The sequence below is a fragment of the Ptiloglossa arizonensis genome, chromosome 11 (genome assembly GCF_051014685.1).
Source record: "Ptiloglossa arizonensis isolate GNS036 chromosome 11, iyPtiAriz1_principal, whole genome shotgun sequence".
Lineage (NCBI taxonomy): Eukaryota > Metazoa > Arthropoda > Insecta > Hymenoptera > Colletidae > Ptiloglossa > Ptiloglossa arizonensis.
In genome coordinates this window covers 13799689-13819025 of record NC_135058.1, presented here as the reverse complement: position 1 = coordinate 13819025, position 19337 = coordinate 13799689, and the positions used below count along the sequence as shown (strand labels likewise).

Genomic DNA, 19337 nt, shown 5'->3' with positions numbered 1-19337 from the left:
GCTACAATTTCGATGAAACTTTCGAAACAGAAATATCATCTTTACTTAACCGTTGATTCGATCTTGGATAAAATGCAACTTTGAAAACGACCATGTTTCAAATTTAGAAACTTAATATTCTCGACTGGATATAAATAATTATAATGCGTGTAACTCTCGCGTAATAGAATTTCGATACGATGTAACTCAATAACGTTAACAATCCTCGCTGTTTCGAAACGTAATACAGTAGCAATTAATCTTGTTACGCAAAAGTTACTTCCGATAACATTTACTATTATTTGAGGTGTAATTGTTAATATCGCGAATCACCAATGGTTTCACTTTGATCGTCAAAATTCCCAATCTGGTGATCCCTTCGTTTATCCATTGAACGAGGTTCGCGTTCACAGGGTTCGGTGATTTTCGTGAAAGATTTTCACTATTTCTTCGAAGCGACGTGTCTCGAGAATCGACTTCGTTCTTTCTTCGAACGGAAGACGAAGAACGATGCGAAAGAGAACGTCGTCGCCTTGACCCGAGCGAAGGTCGAGGTTCTACACGGTGGCGTTTACTTCTACAACGATGATATATTGCGCCGTGGGGCCTCGATTATCGGAACACCGCTTATCCGGAATTTCGATTATACGAAAATCTGTTCCACGGAATATCGATCACCCGAGACAACGGAGAGACTGCGTGGAACACGGACGCAGAGGTCTGCCGTGCTTCCGTTTATCAACGGGCCAATGCCTCCGCGAAAAACGTTGGAAGGTATTTATTCTGAAATATTAATATGCAAAGCAACGGGGAGTGGGTAAGGCGAAAGGGGTGAAATAGGAGAAGGGAAGTGGAGATCTAGTACAGCGTGGAAAAAAAAAGTAGAGCGCGGAGCAAAAGTTACGGGATAAAAACTGACGGAAGAATTACAGTGCCGTGGTACACTTATAATAAATAAATAAGGTATGCGCGTGTACGAGGCGACCCGGGAGAAATGTCGCGAAATTTGCGACCGGAGTCTTCGTCTCGGAATTAAGTAAGTCCAGACGAAAGGGTACGGGTAAACGCAACGTTGAATTGTAATATAGAAAATTAGGTGTCTAAAGAAATTATCCGAAATCTCGGTCCACTTCGTTCTCAATATTTTTTATCGGATAGTTTGTGGAGTATCTTTGGAAAAATTGCTCGAGAATAATAAATTTACATCAATTGAATCATCAATTTTGATCAACTTTAACATTCTACTTTGGTAAGAGCTGAAATTAATCGATAAAAATATTATCTTCTTAAACGAATTTATTACGTAAATCGAAGATATTACGTAAATTAAACGTTAAACTACAAAAAAAAAAAGAAGGGAAGTACATCGAACCGAGAGGGAAAGGGTAGAAATTATTAGTCGATCGTCTCGAGGAAAACTCAGTGTTAATAATATTGGATCGTACCACCGTATTTCGAGTACACGAATCTGAACTCGGTTTCCCCCATCACGTCGTTACACCGTCGATTATTTCAAAACCGACTCATCGCAAAGGATTACGCTAAGACTCTCGACGAATTTCCCTTAATTGCCAATATCTTTTAATTACGGCTCAGGCATTACGCCGGGGCCCCCCCTAATCGTAACTCGTCGGCCCGATTAAGCGCGGGCACCGCTCGAGCTCGCAACTCGGTATTACCGGTGCAAAAAAAAAAAAAGGTCGCCCCGCCCCGCGGAAATTGAATTTCACTTTTAACAGCAAGATGGAAACTACTTAAGCGTCTGCTTCGTTGGCTGGATTTTGATTGTAAACTATCCTGTCCCCGCTACCCCTACCGCATCCTCCAACCCCTGTTTCACCCTCTCGGCCGAAGATCGTGGAGTCCCATAGGCGGTGGATCGGCCACAGATATTATTGGAAAAATATATCGGCGCTATAAAAGCCCCGCGGAAGCCTTTAAGCTGAAAATTGCTTTCGGTCGAAAGTGGTTGGTTTCGCGAGTGCACGATATATACTATATATATATATATTTTTTTTTCTTCCCTCCACGTTGGCTAAGCCTCGATCCGCGAGCGTAAATTCGATAATCGTCGCGACGTAAGCGTGTCCGATATATTCCGCGGCGGTCGAGTCGGGTCGACGGGAGCGTTTCGTTAATTATAATTATCTAATTAGACCATCTTCGCAGCCGGTCCTCCTCCTGCTCTCGGTACACCCCCACCCCCTCGATGCTCCCCACCCGTCTCGCGCGGGGAATCGTAGATGATAAAGCCAATTAAAAAATTTTAATTTTCACGTGCTGGAAAATGTAATGAAATTCTTCGCCGCGTGCGCGTCTTTTTTCCACCTACTTTTCTCCTCCTCGCACCTGTTTCTTGCCTCCTTTTCCCGCGTTGCCTCTCTCTATCCCCCCTCCACCCCCCACACTTCTTTCTCTCTCTCTCTCTCCGCTCGTTTCTTTTTTTCCCCTTTTTTTTGTTGCTGAAATGCACTCTGCACATTCTACTCTAATTAAATTTAATCTTACCTCTGAAACGTTTCCGTTATTCGCCCGCCCGCGAATTCATATAACCGTCTCGGGACCGTGGATTTTATCGTTAATTTCGTGTCCGATGTAACCGTGGAACGCGATATCGTTCGCCAAGTCCCGCGGCTCTTTGTCTTAACACCGTTGAACGCAGCGTTGGTCGACGCTTTGAACTTTGAACGTTCCCTTATGGCTGTAATACTTTCGAGCGACGTTACCGTCGTTAGGAATAATACGTGGTAATAATAAGCGTACCGTTGAAATTATTTTCGTCGCAGACGCTACGAATCATATTTTTCCAAAAAACGAAGCGTCACGATCGTTCACGTCTCAGATTTTCGTCTACCTTGGATCCACGGATTCTCCCTAACCTCGTTTCTATAATTTCGGCTCCACGGTATACAAAAACTGGCGGTAAAATTGGTAAGAATACGAGTTCTCGAAATAAACGAGAGAAAAAAAAAGAAAAAACGAATTCGAAGCGTCACCTGGACAAACTTCTCCGAAATCAATTTCCGCAGTCACCGGGTCGAACAATATCGGAAGACAGCCGACACCCACGCGAGTCATCCCCGCCCAAGTTAGGCCACTCCCTCGGCGCTCTTTTCTAACCTGTCGCGCTATACGTGCCGGTAAGTTCACTGCTCCCAATACACGTCCCCGTATGGTGTACACACGTACACGGGGTGGCCCTCGACACGCCAGAAACCGTCGCGTCGATGTTCCATCGCGTCTGAGATTCATATTTCACGTCCGAATTGATATTCCGCAAACAAGTGCTCGGATAAGAGAGCTGCATTTCACGAATAACCCTCCCGGAGGCCTAACAGGCCTTTCCGACTCGCGTGATGCGTTGGCTCCTATAAATCCTCTCCCGTGCCGCCTTCTCTCTCTCTCTCTCTCACTCGCTCGGTCGTTTCTCGCATCATCTTTCTCTCTGTCTCGCGTTTTCACTCCCACTCCCCCTCCCGGTGCCGTCCCCGTTGTTTCTGTCCGTCGCGGGGGCCAACCCTCCGACGAAGCGACCGCCACCGGTCGGCGTTTCCTCATTGTGGTACCAACCGGCATAACTCAAACTGTCCTCGTGGAAGCGAGCGAGGCTTGGATTTAGCGCGAGATCTTATCGCGGGGACAACAATAGCGCCACCAGGCCGGTGGCTCGCCGTGGCTGAAATACTTATCGTCCGACGCTCGGCTCTCCGACCTCCCCCCACCACGCCACCTTGCTCGCGGCTCTGGGAAATTTATAAGACGTCCGCGGGCACCCGAGGAGCTTCCCCCACTCGGTAGCTCGCTCGCGACGCGCCGTGCCAGGTATTACGACTGCTTCGATCCTACCGTCGGACATAAACCATCTCTACGAACGTTTTCAGCTTCGCGACCGGACGCGCGCCGCGTTCGCGGAATGTTAACGCTTACGTTCCATCGGAACGGATCGTTGCGAACAACCGTGGAGGACCGTCAGCGAACTTTCGCGTTTTTTATTCTTCTTCTTCTTCTTCTTCTTCTTCTTCTTCTTCTTTTCTTTTCCTTTTTTTTTTCTTCGAATACCTCGAACGGGCCGCGAATTCCCGCGCCGCTGTGCCCGGACTGGGGACAGAGTGGGGGATTGTTGCGCAACCGACGCGGAACTCGCGAGCTTTTATCGAAGTTCCGGGTAGGGTAGGATCTTTCCCTCCGGGCTGTTTACTCGGTCGTGCTAGGGTGAGAAGAAGAAGGAAGTGGGCGGGGGTGAGAGTGGAAGGGATCCCAGTCGAGGCTTCTTCGGTAATTCGTCGATACTTTCGGCGAAACGAACGGCGACGAATCGAACGAAACAGCTACGCTGGGACACGTTGATTACTCGGATCGGTGGAGGGGTATCGGTATTTACTGTCGGTCGTGGAACAGCGTCGATAAGTTTTCCACTATGCAGGTAAGATCTCGCGAAGTTCGATCCGCGAACGGTGTAATTTGGATGTTACGCTCGAGACGCGAACTTGTTAACAGACGTCCCGAAACGCGATTCGGTGATTTCGACGATACTTTTTCCAAGAGTATACATTTCTTTTGGAATTTTAGATTGTTAGTGTTCGAAGAAATGTGGCGTCTGGAAATCGACTTAATTGTCTCACTTTCGTTTGCATCGAAGTTTTTTCTTACATTTAATAATTTCCACTTGTGTTCCACCGTTTCTTTCAAATGTTTATAGTTTTTCAGGACACCTTTTCGAGGATTGTAAATCTCAAAAGTTCGTGTAACGTGCCATTTAATATTTATTATTCGTCGTTGTAACGTTTTCGACCTCGTACGTCATCTTCTGCGCGAATATTTTTCCACAACGATAATAAATAGAAGCAATACCGGTTGATAAAAATATTGTTCTCTTTACAATCTCAACAAACTCGCAGAAATCAAAAATCGAAACGGATCTCCCGATGTGTAAAAACCTCAAAAGATCTTTTTTATTCAAAAAAAAAAAGACGAAGCGACGCACATATGGCTAACGTCAAAGTTGATTTTTACATACGGGACTCAGCGTGCGTCGATTCGTCTTTTTCACGATAAAAAAAAAAATCTTTTGAAGTTTATTCGGTTTCGAAAATTCGTCAAGGTTTCGTATAAAAAAATATTTTTGTTAACTGGGCAGTTTCGCTCTCTCTCGCTTGTTATCGTTAAATTTATCCGTCTGTGGAAAAAAATTAGCCCTGTGGAGCGCCTACATCGCGATCGAGAACGTTGCAACGATGAGTATCGAACGTTCGATGGCCAGAAATTTTATCCGTTTCTGCGCGAGCTGGTTAAAGAGCTTAATTAGCATAAATATTTATCGATATTTCTCGAGATTCGGGAAAAAAGAACCTCGAAAGACCGAAATCGCGAAAGGATCGGGTGGCTCGAAACGCGATTCCGGTGTAGTTTATTCGAATGTTGTAAAATATGAAGTGGCTCGAAACCCGTGTTTATTTGCTCGGCGATATCCATCTTCCGCGCAGCCGGGATCAAAGTGGCTGCACGCTGGCCCGATCGTGATTTCTCGTCCGCCCCGCGCGTTTCAGCGTTCCAGCGGGGCCGAGAGGGAAAACGCGCGCGGCAACGTTTGGCGTATCGATCCGCGAAAACGCGGAAAAAAAAAGAAAAAAACAAAAAAAAGAAAAAAAATACAATTCGGCCGACTGCGAATTTTTCCCAGAGATACGGCCGCGCGCATGGACCTTTTGCAAATATGTTGGCGAATTTCGCGCACGCTACGGGCCGCCAGGATTCCCAGGGATAATTCAATAAATGGACGAAGCTATTTTTCCTACACGCGGCACGCAGGTCTCTGTAAATGGTATTTTTCGCGAATTAGAATTGTACAGAAAGTGCATTGTTACATAAATAGTTGGGAAATGGACCGAATGGTTTGTTTTAATCGACTCGTAACTATGGAATTATATTCGGGGAGTGTGGCGCGTCGGAGAGAATTTTTGGTCAAAGTTGAGGTGTTTTGAACGCGAGCTGATTTATCAAATCGATGAATCAGGTTACTCTAAAATTTTGGGAAAAGTACACTCAAAGAAATCTTTCTCGTTTAAACGAAATATTTTCACCGAACATCTCGTGCATCGTGTTAGAGCTTCTAAAATATTAAATACCTTCCATAATAACAGACCTGTTCGAGTAATCCTCTAATTATTTGCAGCAGCATAATGTAGCCCTTCGAACGAAATTTCCCTCTGATACTTTTGCCTATTATCCAGCAGATTGTAACGGAAACATCCATTATGAAATATAAAATTTTCAGTGGTAATACAATAATGGCCTCTGTGTAATCTTCGAACAATGAGCACGCCTTTTGTTCTCCGGCGAGCAATGGAAAGCGAAATCCCCCTCATCGAAAGTTAAAGTATCGATTTAAAAGGAAGCGAAATTATTTTAATGTCTCTAATTTATTATCAAGGTCTGGCCAATTACACGTCGAAGATCGTAGTTAGCCAGATTACTTTGCAGTGACCTTAGAAAATTTCCCCGTTGGAAGGATGAGGGTTTAATCGGTGTGCAGAACAGGCCAACTTTGAAACGCGTATCGGCGCTGTTGCACCGCGTCGTCGTGCCGTTAACGATGGAACGAACCTTGCATGGCGTGCGTGCGTGAGCCTAATAAATAGTAATTAGCGGCCTGGTAATTAATATAGAGGAGAGTGAGCGCGTGCGCCATCGCCAAGCGACATAACCTCGCCTACATTCGAGCCCGACTTCTTTAACAGCCGCGTTAATTTACAATGCTTTCGTATTCCTTTCTTTCGTCCCTTGAAGGGGTTAAAATTCTTGAAAACTTCCGGACACGGTAACAAAACCTTGGAACAATTAAGTTCCACGTTATCGAAAATCCTTCGAGTATTTCACGATGGTACCAGTTATCGTTTAACCTAGATTCGAAACTACGTCGAAGATGATACTTTCGGTAGTATCGTTTGGAAAAATTATCGACCTTGAAGTGTCCTCTTCCACCAAGAATGAAAAAACAACAGTAGACTAAACTTCAGCTCGAAATATTTTTTCCTGCTCGCCTAGGCAATTTACTCGTTAATTTAAAACCTACAAATACATATACACGTACACATATACCGTACACATACTCCAGTCCCGGGATTATTCGACAGTAACAACGATAGAAAACGTAAGAATAGTTCCCACAGATATTTTCGGGCTTCCCAGTTCGTCTCGTCTTACGAGAAGTAATTTCGTTCTACGCGAACGAATTAACAAATATTACATAATAAACGTATCGGTAACGAGGGTCGGCGGCGCACTTCAGTCGGCTGGTTCCCATGAAATTCAGAACGAGAGAGTCGTATCAATTAGATATCCACCCGATTGGCTGCAATAAAGAATCGAATACGAAAGGGCCGAGGGATCGTTTAATGCAATATACACGAGTGCGTCTCGCGCACCCTTCGTCTGTGGCAGCCTCGTCTTTGGCCTCTCCGCGAGCATAAATATCATCGGATCCAGCAACCGCAGTTATTAGCTTCCCGCGACTACCGCACCCCCGCATTACATTATTTCAACCGGTCTTCCGCTACCTTTGCCCCCACCCCCTCCCCACAACCCCCTCCGTCTTCCCCCTTGGCGTTTCAAAGGGCACCCTTAATCGTTTCGAGTTCCGACGGGAGTTTCTCTGTGCATGAGTGCCTCTGCGTCCTGGGAAGGACGAATTCGATCCGGCAGGCGGCGCGAGTTGTTTACCCACGCAACGGAGGAGGGGGGGGGGGGGGGAAGGTGTGGGAGGGGACCGACGAATGTTTGCCTTCTTCTAGCCCCGGACGGAAGTTCCCTCCTAATGCCTGGCCGCCACCGCCGCCGCCGCCGCCGGCAACAAAGTGGACAGAAATTTGATTAATATAATCGCGGAGACGCCAATGGACGCTGGAAACGTGCTCCCTAACGCGGACGAGCTTCCAGAGCAATTTTAACCGACGAGAAGTTAGAAAATCGCTGGGAATTCTACTATGGATTTTTAAAAATTTAGAACCCGTCTAATGGATTTAAAAAATACTTGGAACTCTTGAGAGCTCTCGGTCTCGGAAAAGTTTCGGAGCGTACTTTCGTAGCTTCTTGAGAGCCTCGAGGGTGTTAGAAATATCCGAACACCGTTGGAAATAACGGATTTGCGTTAATTAATAACCAACCGGATGAAACGATCGTGCGATTTTTCGGGAGCATTTAAACGAGAGAGATTGCGTTACATCGGTTCGAGGTTCTCCGGTCGTGTCGGTTCGGAGATAAAATTCACTCCAATTGTGAATGTGTTTGAATGTCTGACACTTTGAGAGACAGGTACAAGAATCTACAAATGTACCTATTCGATCGTATTTGCGTTCGAAGTGGAAGCATTTATTGGACTCTGTTGCTTAACCGAGAAACGAAATTTCATTTATCTTTTTCGCATCCCTTTTTTATCCAGTAATGTACTCGATACTATCTTGTTGAAATAACGGACACCTTTTCTACAGTTTGGTATATATTTGTGCGCAATGATGAATACTTGCGATTTTATCTGAAGTCGCGCGTTACTTTCAGTCGAGCAACCAAACAAGTTCGGTCCAAGTTCATAATTACTGGAACGAGGACCGCTTGAAGAGAACGAGCAAGAGGAACGTTCGGAGAGGACTTCAAAGATAGACGAAGAGGCGCGACATCTTGATAAACTTCAGAAGTACTTCAACTCATCGTCGAATTCACGGGGCGTTGTTAAGCGACAGCGCGTTATTTACAGTAATGTCTTGTATAATGTCCCAAATCTGGATCGCGCTGGGACATTTCGCGAGGAAGCGTTCCAAGAATTGACCGCCATTACTTGTCACCGGCTCGTTTCGGTTTGTATACGTACATCGAAGAAGAGAATCAGAAAAACGAGAATAAGTGGCACATGGTTAAAGAGTAGGAAACAGCCAGAGATAACGAGGTATAATTAAATACAGTTAACTGTGCAACATTACGAGAGAAATTACAGTAATTTCAACTGACAATTTTTACGAAATGTAACGAAATTATCCCCACGAAGGTTTACGTTTTGCAATACGAGCGACTCGTAAACGATAAGACACTAATGAAAATTAAAATTTGTATATTTTTCGTTAGATCAAAGCGATATTGTTACCAGCGAATTGGCGAGATTCTCCCGATGAAAACGACTCCAAACACGATCTCGTTCGGTCTATTTTTCCTAATACGAAACTCAAAATTTTTCAAAACTTATTCAAAAAAACGTACGATATAATCAAAAACAGTCGAAAGTAGGTCGTGTTTGGGTTCGTTTTCATCGGGACGATCTCGCCAATCCATTTATAACGCACAATTTAATACATTCCTGCTCTCGAGAACAATATACAAATGTTTAATTATCATTTCGCTCATTATCGTTCCCTCGCTCTCAGATTTACTTCCATAACGAACGGTACGCGCTTCAGTTCTCGCTCGAGATCCAAGTCTCCGTTCACCCCGTTTTCGAGTGAACTCTCTGTTTTCGTCATCGATCGAGTGTTCCGTATCCGTGCAATGCTCGTGTTCAGTAAACGGAAGAAAAATGGCGTAGAGCGCCAAAGCGCGATAAACGACCGTGGCAAAAACTCGGTAATTTCGCGACAGCGTTCCTCTATTTTTCGAAATAAAATCCAGGGAAGACGCGCCGCCAGCTGAACACGGCCGAGAAGCCTCCGGGTCGCGAGACCTTCCATTGCAACCGTGCGGCGACCGACGCTCCCGAAGGTGCAACAATAATTATTTCTAATTTCCGGTTATGCAAAAATACGTAAAGCTTAAGCACACCGGATAATAATATCCGTTTCTCCGTAGACACTCTCGGGGGTGCGGTGAATTTCGTTCCGCGGAACGCCCGCCCGACCGCGAAGCATAGGCCACGAGGTAATTTGCGTGGAACAACGCCGGTAAGTCGGAAAATACGCGAACCGCCCTTTCTTCTCGAGAGGAGAACCGCTCCACTGATTCGAGTTTTCGCGACGATCTCGCGATACTTATCGTGACTAAGCGCCAACGACGATCAATAACACGGAAAACCGCTAGGGGTTGTTGGTGACAGTCTCCGTACACTTGTTCATAGGTTTGGAAAACATCGATCCGCGACTTGGCCACGTTCGAGTATTGCTTCGCGTCGTGTGAAACTCATTTTCCACGGATCTCGTGTACGATTATACAGGATTGTGCTAACTTTAGTATTCGACGTTTTTTTACAATCGTTCATCCAATAAGCGAAGCTCCGTACGGAAATATTTTACGTACATTTTTGATTTATTTTTCCGCGAGAAGTCATTTTCTGGGAGATACGATTTTAGACACGTGTAAGTTTCTAGCCACTAGAATTAAATTATACAGGTCGTGCTAACTTTAGTATTCGATAATTTTTTACAATCGATCATTTAATAAGCCAAGCTCCGTACGGAAATATTTTACGTACATTTTCGATTTATTTTTCCGCGAGATGTCATTTTCCGGGCGATACGATTTTAGACACGTGTAAGTTTCTAGCCACTTGAATTAAATTATACAGGTCGTGCTAAGTTTAGTACTCGACGATTTTTTACAATCGATCGTTTAATAAGCGTAGCTACGTACGGAAATATTTTACGTACATTTTCGATTTATTTTCCACGAGAAGTCACTTGTTCGATTAGACATCCGAGTTGAATTATACAGGGTCTTTTAATCTTTAGTACCCTATGAATGCTTAAAGTCGATCTTTTAATAGTGACAATTTCTGGGGAAATATTTTATGTAGATTTTCTATTTAATTCTTCGCAAGAAGTTGCTCCTTAACCACTGTTAATACATACCGCGGGACACCCTTTGTACAGCTTTTGCAAATAATAGTTTCACGAATAACAATGTGTACACAACATTAATTATAAATTTACTGGTAATTCTATGCACTCGTGTGTTATTTAAATTTAAAAATCTGAGGGAAAGATCCACAGTTTTTCGCATTAGACAGTCACATAACCTTAAAGATACATCGACAACTATTTTAACTCAGCGCCATTTGAGGGTTAATCTCGATAGCGTAGTCTCCATCGTTTCACCATAGATCCTAAAATGTACATTCGTGGATTAAAAAGAACAACTCTGTACGCGCATAAATAATACACCATAAACGAGCCAACAGAAATATCTGGACAAACAACTCGCGACAGTGCTGCCCCCAGAGATCACGCGGCCCGCTGGACCTTTTTTAATATAATTAAAAACTTGCCAGGTGTCAGTCACTATAGCGCACAACTTCAAAATCTATATTTATCATAAAACTACAAATTACCGTGCATCGTAGTCCCGTCGACCTACTTTCGAGCTCAACTTCACCGCAAGAATATTAAACTTCCAGAAGTACGTTGAAAAAGGGAAAAGAAAAAGAGATAGGCCGCTTCGTCGAGTGTAATTACATTCCATTTATTCGTTAGAAAACCGTGGAAGTGACTAACAATAAATAGAAAAGTCCCCGGAGCGGGTTGCCCGGGGCAAGTGGCCCGTTTGCCCGTTTGCCCGAGGGCCGAGTGCCGGCTCGTAGTTTCGAATCTCGGCGGCATTCGCGCGTAATGCAAAAAGTTGCCGGATCCCGTACGACCGAAACTTCGCCCCCGAGGCCTGCATCCGTCGACTAGGTTGTCGCGACCGTGACGATTAAATACGCTCCGGCCAGCACGGGTTGTTGCGTTGATCGCGCAATAAACGGCGCTCAACTCGAGCCTCGAAAACGTTCTGCGCGTTGCACCGTTGTCGGTTGCCCGCCTCGATCCTCGGGAGGAGCTCGTTGACATCCGATACGCGCGCATCGTTCGTGAAAAAAAGGATCTCGACGTTGTCGTTATCGCGTCACGTGAATGAAAAAAAAAGAAAGAAATAAAAAAAAAAATAGAAACGAAAAGAGCGTAAAATATATTTCCCCAGTCCGTACAATCCGATACAATGCGCGCTCGCGAATCTGATTACGCGTAGGAACCGCGAGAGGGCAGAGACGAAACGGGTGCAAGTATCGGGTCCACGGGTATCGGGATGGCCGGAGTGGTGGGGGATCTGATGGCGCTGCTTTATTGTCCATGGAAGAATTGACACTCGCGCGTCCGTTAGTTACTGCCTCGTAATGCACGGTATTATCCCGAAAAGCATGCCGGGTCGCGCTATTTTTCGGCCATCGCCGTTACGCCGCGTCAGCCTGTTGACGCTTTATCGACGAACTTAACGCGCCGGGATAATGGCCGGTTTTCAATTCCCGTGCTACCGTGATTACCCGCGATTATGATACTACCGTGTGTGGAATTGCGCGAGAAGAATACGCTGATTTCGAGGTTGCGCCTGTATGCGTGAACGAGGGACCAAGAATGCAAATAGGGGGGTCACTCTATTGTAAGTGCATAAATGGAAGTCGACGTCTTGGAATATTAAAAAGACGTAAAATCTATCGATGGACACGTGGGACTAGATCGGTAGGTAAGACAGTTTCTTTGGTCAGTTTTATTAACGAGAGAACTCGATGCCAAGGTTGACAAGCTTGGAAATATATTAGGTTGAATGTTTATAAGGAAATATTATTTTAATTTTCAAGTCTGTGGCCACGATTTACGAGTAGGACAAATTCTACACAATGGTGGAATATACGGCCCTGATGGGATTTGTAGAATATTAGATGTAGATACTAGATCATTTTCTGGATATAAGTAATTAAAGTTTAGCGTAACCTGGATTACACAGCGTGTGTATTAACCCATTATCGGGATCGCTGTGATGCAAACCGAGTAATTGTTCGGCGAACGTTTATCATATCACGGCGAAAGCCGATGAGAATCCATGGACAGAAATAAAAATGTATTTTTATCGAAGTATAAATAACTGCATCTGGAAAGTTACAACCGAAAGTGTTTTTCCGTTTGCGAGAAACAAATGATGCGTTCGCGAATGGAAGAGAAAAATGATACAGGTACCGCAAGTTACGTCGTACGTAAATGTAATTATTTGTGTGTTTACAATCATCGAGTGGCTACATTTGACATTTTACACGTTTCAACGGTGCAGTTCAAAGTTTAGTCTTGTTCCACCGAATTCAGTTCAAGGGTTGCACTTGTCCCGCTTACAATTATAATACTAACGAAACACGTGTTAGAATCTAGGACAAATAGTGTCTTCTTATTGAGAGACAAAAAATTGATTTTGCAATACTTTTCATTAAAATTTCTTAGAGATCGTCTTCAAACTTTTTATATTCACATATTGAAAACTGTAAGAAAGATATATCGAATTACTTTAAAGAATTTTCAAAAAGTAACTTATTTATTCACTACACATATTCGAGTGTGTATACCTCCTTAGGTGAACGCGTATTCTTTGAGGCAAACGATCGTGAATAATTAATCAAATGACAAAGAATCTGTCCGAAATTGGTGAAGTCCAAGAAAGAACGTAAAATATTTTCCTGGACGGAATACTTACGGTCTCTGTGCCATCGAAGTTTCAACGAGGTCTATTAACCGCGCTGACGTCGATGCGTAACTAGGACTACGAAAGTGTTTTGTTGTTTGTTTTCATTAGAGGGCATAAAAATTGGAACAAGGTCGGCAATGAAGGTATTGATTTTTCACGGTGGAATGGATCCGCCGCATTCAATGAACCTTCGCGCTCCGTTAAAGCGATACGGCTTATCGAGAATGCATTACTATAAATTCGCGTGTAAACATAGTGAACCATGCACTGGGCAACGATACAGCAACGGAACGTTGCCCGTAAAATTCGGGTGATCCTAGGAAAATACCGAGCCACCCAATCGTTTCGTGCTGCTTTACAGAGCGACCGGAAGTAATCGCATTGAATAAAACACTGCACGGCTATAAAATAGAATTCATATACTCCCAGTGCCGCGGTTTCGGGCATTACTGTCAGTCGTGATTTTTCGTGTATAAATCAAGAAGTCCAGTGTGGGTATAGTTCACTGGGTATATCCGTGTACAACGAAAGGCAGAAATCGGAACCTATGAAGGAAAATGTGAAACAATATTGTTAAACCAAGCAGTCTTCAGTCACAGCGAATTCGTAATCTCGTCATTATGTATTTCTAGCCTACGTCGGTTCTGAATTTTAAATGAAACCAAAACTCCGAGAAGAATGGAGAGATGTTTATAAAGAGCACCGGCTGGAAGGAATCGCGATCCCCGGAGCGCGGAAAGAGATACTGTGCAATACAGTTGAACACTGTTATCTAGTGTTCTATAACATTTATAATCGAAACAGTTCGCAGTTTCGATAAATTAGAAATTTTCAACACCTTCTCTGGCCATCGGTAACTTTTACCGCTAGAATCGCCTCTCACGTGTTCTAGACGTGTCGACGCAAAGATTTGGCCGTTCAAGGCGACTCCCCCCACCGTAACGATTGACCCCCCCACCACTGCGACGCTAACATCTTCGCTCCGCCTCACTGTTGCGCTCGAGCGACGTACAGCGCAAAATTGGGACAGCGCGTTACAAAAACGCTCGTATCTTCTGTACGCATCGATATTTTTCTACGAAAATTTACAGAAATATTATTCAAAGTACATACTTTCGACACACGCTCGAAAAATTTATATCGGACATTCCGCGACGGCGGTAAAAATGTCCAAACATTAACTTTTTTCAACTCGAAGGTAATACTCTCTTTTGAGTAACGTAAAATAAAATTCGCGTAGAGAAATGTACTAAAAATGATTACACCGCGCCATTGGAAGATGGACGATTAGGCAGCCTCTCGAATTCACCGGTCGAAATTTCCGTAATCGGATTTGCCTGGAAGGCGAGACCGGGACAGGTGTCGAGGCTGATTCGACTCCGTCCCGTCGATCGCGTCGTTCCGATCTCGTGATCCGGAAACGTGCTGCAACACGCTGGAGCACTCGAAAATATCGTCTCCAGGCAGCAGCGATGATTAATGACCGTCGATAACCGCGCTTGTTAATACCGCGTCCCTATTATCGTAGAAGTGTTTATAGCATCGACAAACGTGAATCGAACGCAGCAGTATGTAAATCGCGCGTATAACACAGAGTACACGTGGGTCTACACACAACGATGCGCTCGCGAGTACGCGCGCGCGCGTGCACGTACTCGCTCCAGTGTTCCACGGGGCTGTTACGACCGGTACAAACGATGTTTAGTCGCCGGGCAATATACTAATGGTATGTACATAGAAATATAGAGAAACGAATACACACCGAGTATATTTACAATGAATTAACGGGGGCGTTAATGCAAAATCCCCGGTCTACTCGCCATTAGTTTAAACAGATTTCCAACGCTCGCATCTACATAACCCGGGAGCCGAGTATGCGGCAAAATTAAACACTCCACGCTGAAAACTGAACCGCATTATCTAGCGCTGTCGTACGCGTTCCCTCGAACGAATTTTCCAACCATTCGACCCGGTTTGTTGTACAGGGTGTCTCGGGAAGTTGGTGACAAACTTTCGAGGCGTGTAGTGCTCGCCCGAACGGGTAAAAAGGTCTTGGTAAACCATGGATTCAAATTAGTTTCGAAGTTGTAAGACATTTTGTATTGTGAGCTTTTAACGGTATAGGAAGCTACAGGGTAAGAATGCCCCCAAGAAGAATATACTACGATTAAATGTCACGGAGTTACATCTGTTCGAAAATTGATAACATTTCGATCGAAATGACCGGAAACTGTCGAGGAGCAGTGTGCACCTCTCTCAACATTTGTTCTTCGTAACTTACGCTATCGTTCTGTAAGACACAAAAGACATTTGCGTCTCCGTGTGCCTAACTTCCCCACGCACTTTCGATATCCGCGGACGTCTGCGTCTAGCGAACAGTGAATTAAAGAGAAATCAGTTTTAATAAATTCTTGTCCCACTCCAGCGAGCCGGGAGACGGGCCGTAGTCGAGTTCCTCTCTCGGCTCGTCGGAGCGATTTTATCTTTCTCCAAGTTTCATAACTGGCGGGTGCATTGGTAATGTATCTTCGGGGTTTCAATAAAGCACGAAGCCCCGTGGAAATAATGAGGGACGCCGCCCACGCGTGCACTTTGTCAGCCGTTCCCTAATTAATTCCGAGCAATCGCGCAGAAGTTTAATCCGATGCGTCAGCGATCATCATGCGGGGATAGATCGGAAGGGTTGTTGTTTCCTGTGAAACGTTGGGACGCTCCACGTTCCTTGATCGATACGTGCTATCGCTATTTATCGAGACTGCGCTCCCGTTTAATCTCGAACTTCGAACCTCGTGTTTAAGTTCGAGTCGGGTTCGCGTCGAGCCTCGACAATTCGACGCCTCGGGGCAAAAATCTGGAGAATTCTCCGGCTCGCGATCGTACAAGTGAAAATTCAACTTACCCGAATACTTTTCCGACTGCATCTGTTCAGTTGGCACGATGAAGTTCCCCGTAGCGTTCGGTGGACAACCGTTTCGGTTTTGCTGCGATCGCAGAGTGTGAGTCGCGTGAAGAGACGGGCCACGCGGTGGCACTTCCGGTGGCGCTGGTTCCGGTGGTGAGTCTCGACCGGTGTCTGAAAATAAATGTCCAGAAATTCGTTACGTTGCTCCGGCTCGCGATAAAACGTCAAAGTTTCTAGACGTGCACTTGTGCAGCTAAAGAATTGTGTACGGTTGAATTCTATGGTTGTCCGTGTAGCACGATTTGGAGGTTAGGAAAGGTGTCTTGTTCGAGTTCTCGATCGATGGGAATAAGTGGATGTGTCCCCTGCCAATTGACAACATCGATTGTATATTTAAAGAATCCTGTATGTTCGAATTTTATTTGTTTGTTTTGTAGTATGATTTTTAACCCTCATAATGTAATGTGTAGTATTTGACGTGGGATGTGTATTCTATAATGTATAGTACACGTAATATGTGTACTGCAAATGTGGTGTGATTTACCCAGTATTTACTAAATAATAGTGTGTTATATAGTGGGTGTTAAGTACTGCACGACGTATATACTATGTACTGTTTGATATATAGTGTTGTACAATGTTGTGCATAATATGTGATCAAAGATGTGTGGTATGTAATCTACAGAGATCTACAATTTTATGTGTAGTGTAATATAATGTGTTTCGAGCAGTTTTTACGTCTTCTACGCTTTAGGACTATCTTGTCAATATTGAAGTGTGTTGTATACGTCGATATGCTCTACTCTCCTTCTCACTGTCAGAGACCATTCTCGATCAACTTTTCGCAAAATAATTTATCAACGGATCTCGTGACACTCGAGATCCCTTTTGGACAATCGACAGCGAGGGTAAAAGAAGATGTCCCTCTAACGCGTTTCGAGCGAAACCAGCGTTACCAGCGACGCGTGACACACACGTTTATTTCACGGATGAATGATTTATGTATCGGCACAATTATATTAAAGTCCATTCTCTCTCATTTACGTCCCCTTATTCGCGGCGGCGTTCACGTAATACCGATTACCGTCCAGTGGAAATGCGAGCAATTAAACGGCATCAATAACTAACCATTTCCTAATTACGTTTCATGCATGCGGATACGAAGGATCTATTTCGCGCGAAGCTGTGTTCGATTAGTCGGTGGGGAGGGAGAAAAAAAAAAAAACGAGGGAGGGAGAAATACCGGTTAAATAGGGGAACCTTACGATCGAGGTATTAACCGCATTATTATAATGTCGCTCTCATTATCCAAAAGTGCACATCAAAAGCTGCGATAGCTGCGTCACGCAAAATGCAAATGCGAGTGTGTTTCTCTGCCGCAAATGCGAGGTGCGTGAGCGGGTGTGCGTTTTGCGTACGATGCTCGTTGCGTGTGCGACATGCTTCTTCCTTTGTGAAGTGTTCGTAATCTCGGACGAAAAGACGCGATAGCACCGTGCTGGACGATTTTATTTTATTTTTTCTCTATCTTCGTGTACTTGGAACGACGACAAAGTCACGCGCATAGAAAGATTTGCTCCAAAACGAGGAATTTTATGTAAGGTGTCTCGATAATTGTCAGTGTCTCGATAACTGTCAGTGTCTCTGTAAGTGTTACCTAAATTATTGTATTTAATAACGTACGATGAATCGTGAATAGAACAATTTTAATACCAAATTTGATCTCGGTCTTTACGTAAAAATTACACGTTTGTTTACACTCGATGCTTGAATATAAATACTAAATTTAAAATAGCAGTAATTGGGACATCCACCCTGTGTACTTTTGCGAGTAAGTGCATCGATTAATCCTTCTCATTACAAACAATTTTATCCCCGTTTTGAGTTTATTCTAAATTAAATATTCCTTCAATATTTGACCATCGATTCAATTCGAATATACGCGTTCGATTAGTACAATACTGTAACGCGTGTAAATATGCAGCGATGCACGAATGCACGAAACGATATAAACCGAACGAGTCGTGCACATCGACTAACAGCGAAAGGCAATTTTCACCCGGGCGAGCGGGTTCAGTTTTCCCTATTTTAAATATAAACGCTTATTACAGCGTCAAAGCGGCAACGGCAATTCTAAAAATTTTTCATTTCCGCCCACGCCACGACGTTCCGGCCCTTAGGGCTCCGTGTTGCGGGCGTTTCGAAGTCAAGTTGCTTATAAAGTTATTCAAACTTGTAAGGAACTCTTCCCGGCGAATAATTAAAGTTACCTAAATATAAAGGGCACAAAGGAAGGGCTGCCAGGCATGCTGGGAGCAGCACAAATATTCGAGGCTGTATCCGCGAAAGCACTACCGCGTTTACGCTTACATCGTCGGAAAATAAACACTGTGTCGCGACCGTTTAGTCGAATTTATGGGGGGAGTGTTGGGAAAACGAATACCCGACGCACAAGTGACTTTTAGAAAAAACGAAATCGTTTTATTCGACCAACAAACATCGACCTTTTGCACCAGTGGGCTGTATTAGTAAACGGTAAACTAAATACCTTGTGCATCAGTACAAACAATTTTTTTTTTTGCTTAAAATGTTTCACGATATTAATATTATTCGATAATGGATCGTAGCGAATGATTTTACGTATACAAAATGCGTCGAGCAATCGAGACACGATGTACGTTCTCTTTCGTTAAAAAATAAATATAACAAACGAAGGATACAGTTCCCTATAACCTCACTTTTCTCAAACGTACCGACGTTCCTAGAATCGCAGTCCTCTCGAAAGAAACCTTATATTTCTTTCGGATAATTCGATTCTTCTCGTCACTCCGCGCATAAAACTACTAAGTGGTCGTAAAACGAACAGTTCACGAGGTATTTCAAATTTCTTAACAAGATATATACTTTATTCAAGACAATCTTCAAACTTTCTTCAATTACGTAACAAGTATTCCCTGAACCGTTTCTTTATCCCTTCCGTTTGAAATATTTAATGAAA

The 19337-nt window shown here is 44.1% G+C and overlaps 1 protein-coding gene across 6 annotated transcripts in view; it reads right to left on the bottom strand.

The window, feature by feature from the left end:
• Positions 1 to 19337, bottom strand: part of Ten-a (Teneurin-a transmembrane protein) — a 990045-nt gene that overhangs the window by 545885 nt on the left and 424823 nt on the right. For 5 of the 6 annotated variants that reach the window (XM_076323558.1, XM_076323557.1, XM_076323560.1 and 2 more), the window contains exon 7: positions 16337 to 16510. In XM_076323558.1, the coding sequence (XP_076179673.1) occupies positions 16337 to 16510 (174 nt within the window). Of the gene's footprint in view, positions 1 to 16336; positions 16511 to 19092; positions 19176 to 19337 lie in introns of those variants that run through there. The other variant, XM_076323564.1, reaches the window with a different exon arrangement.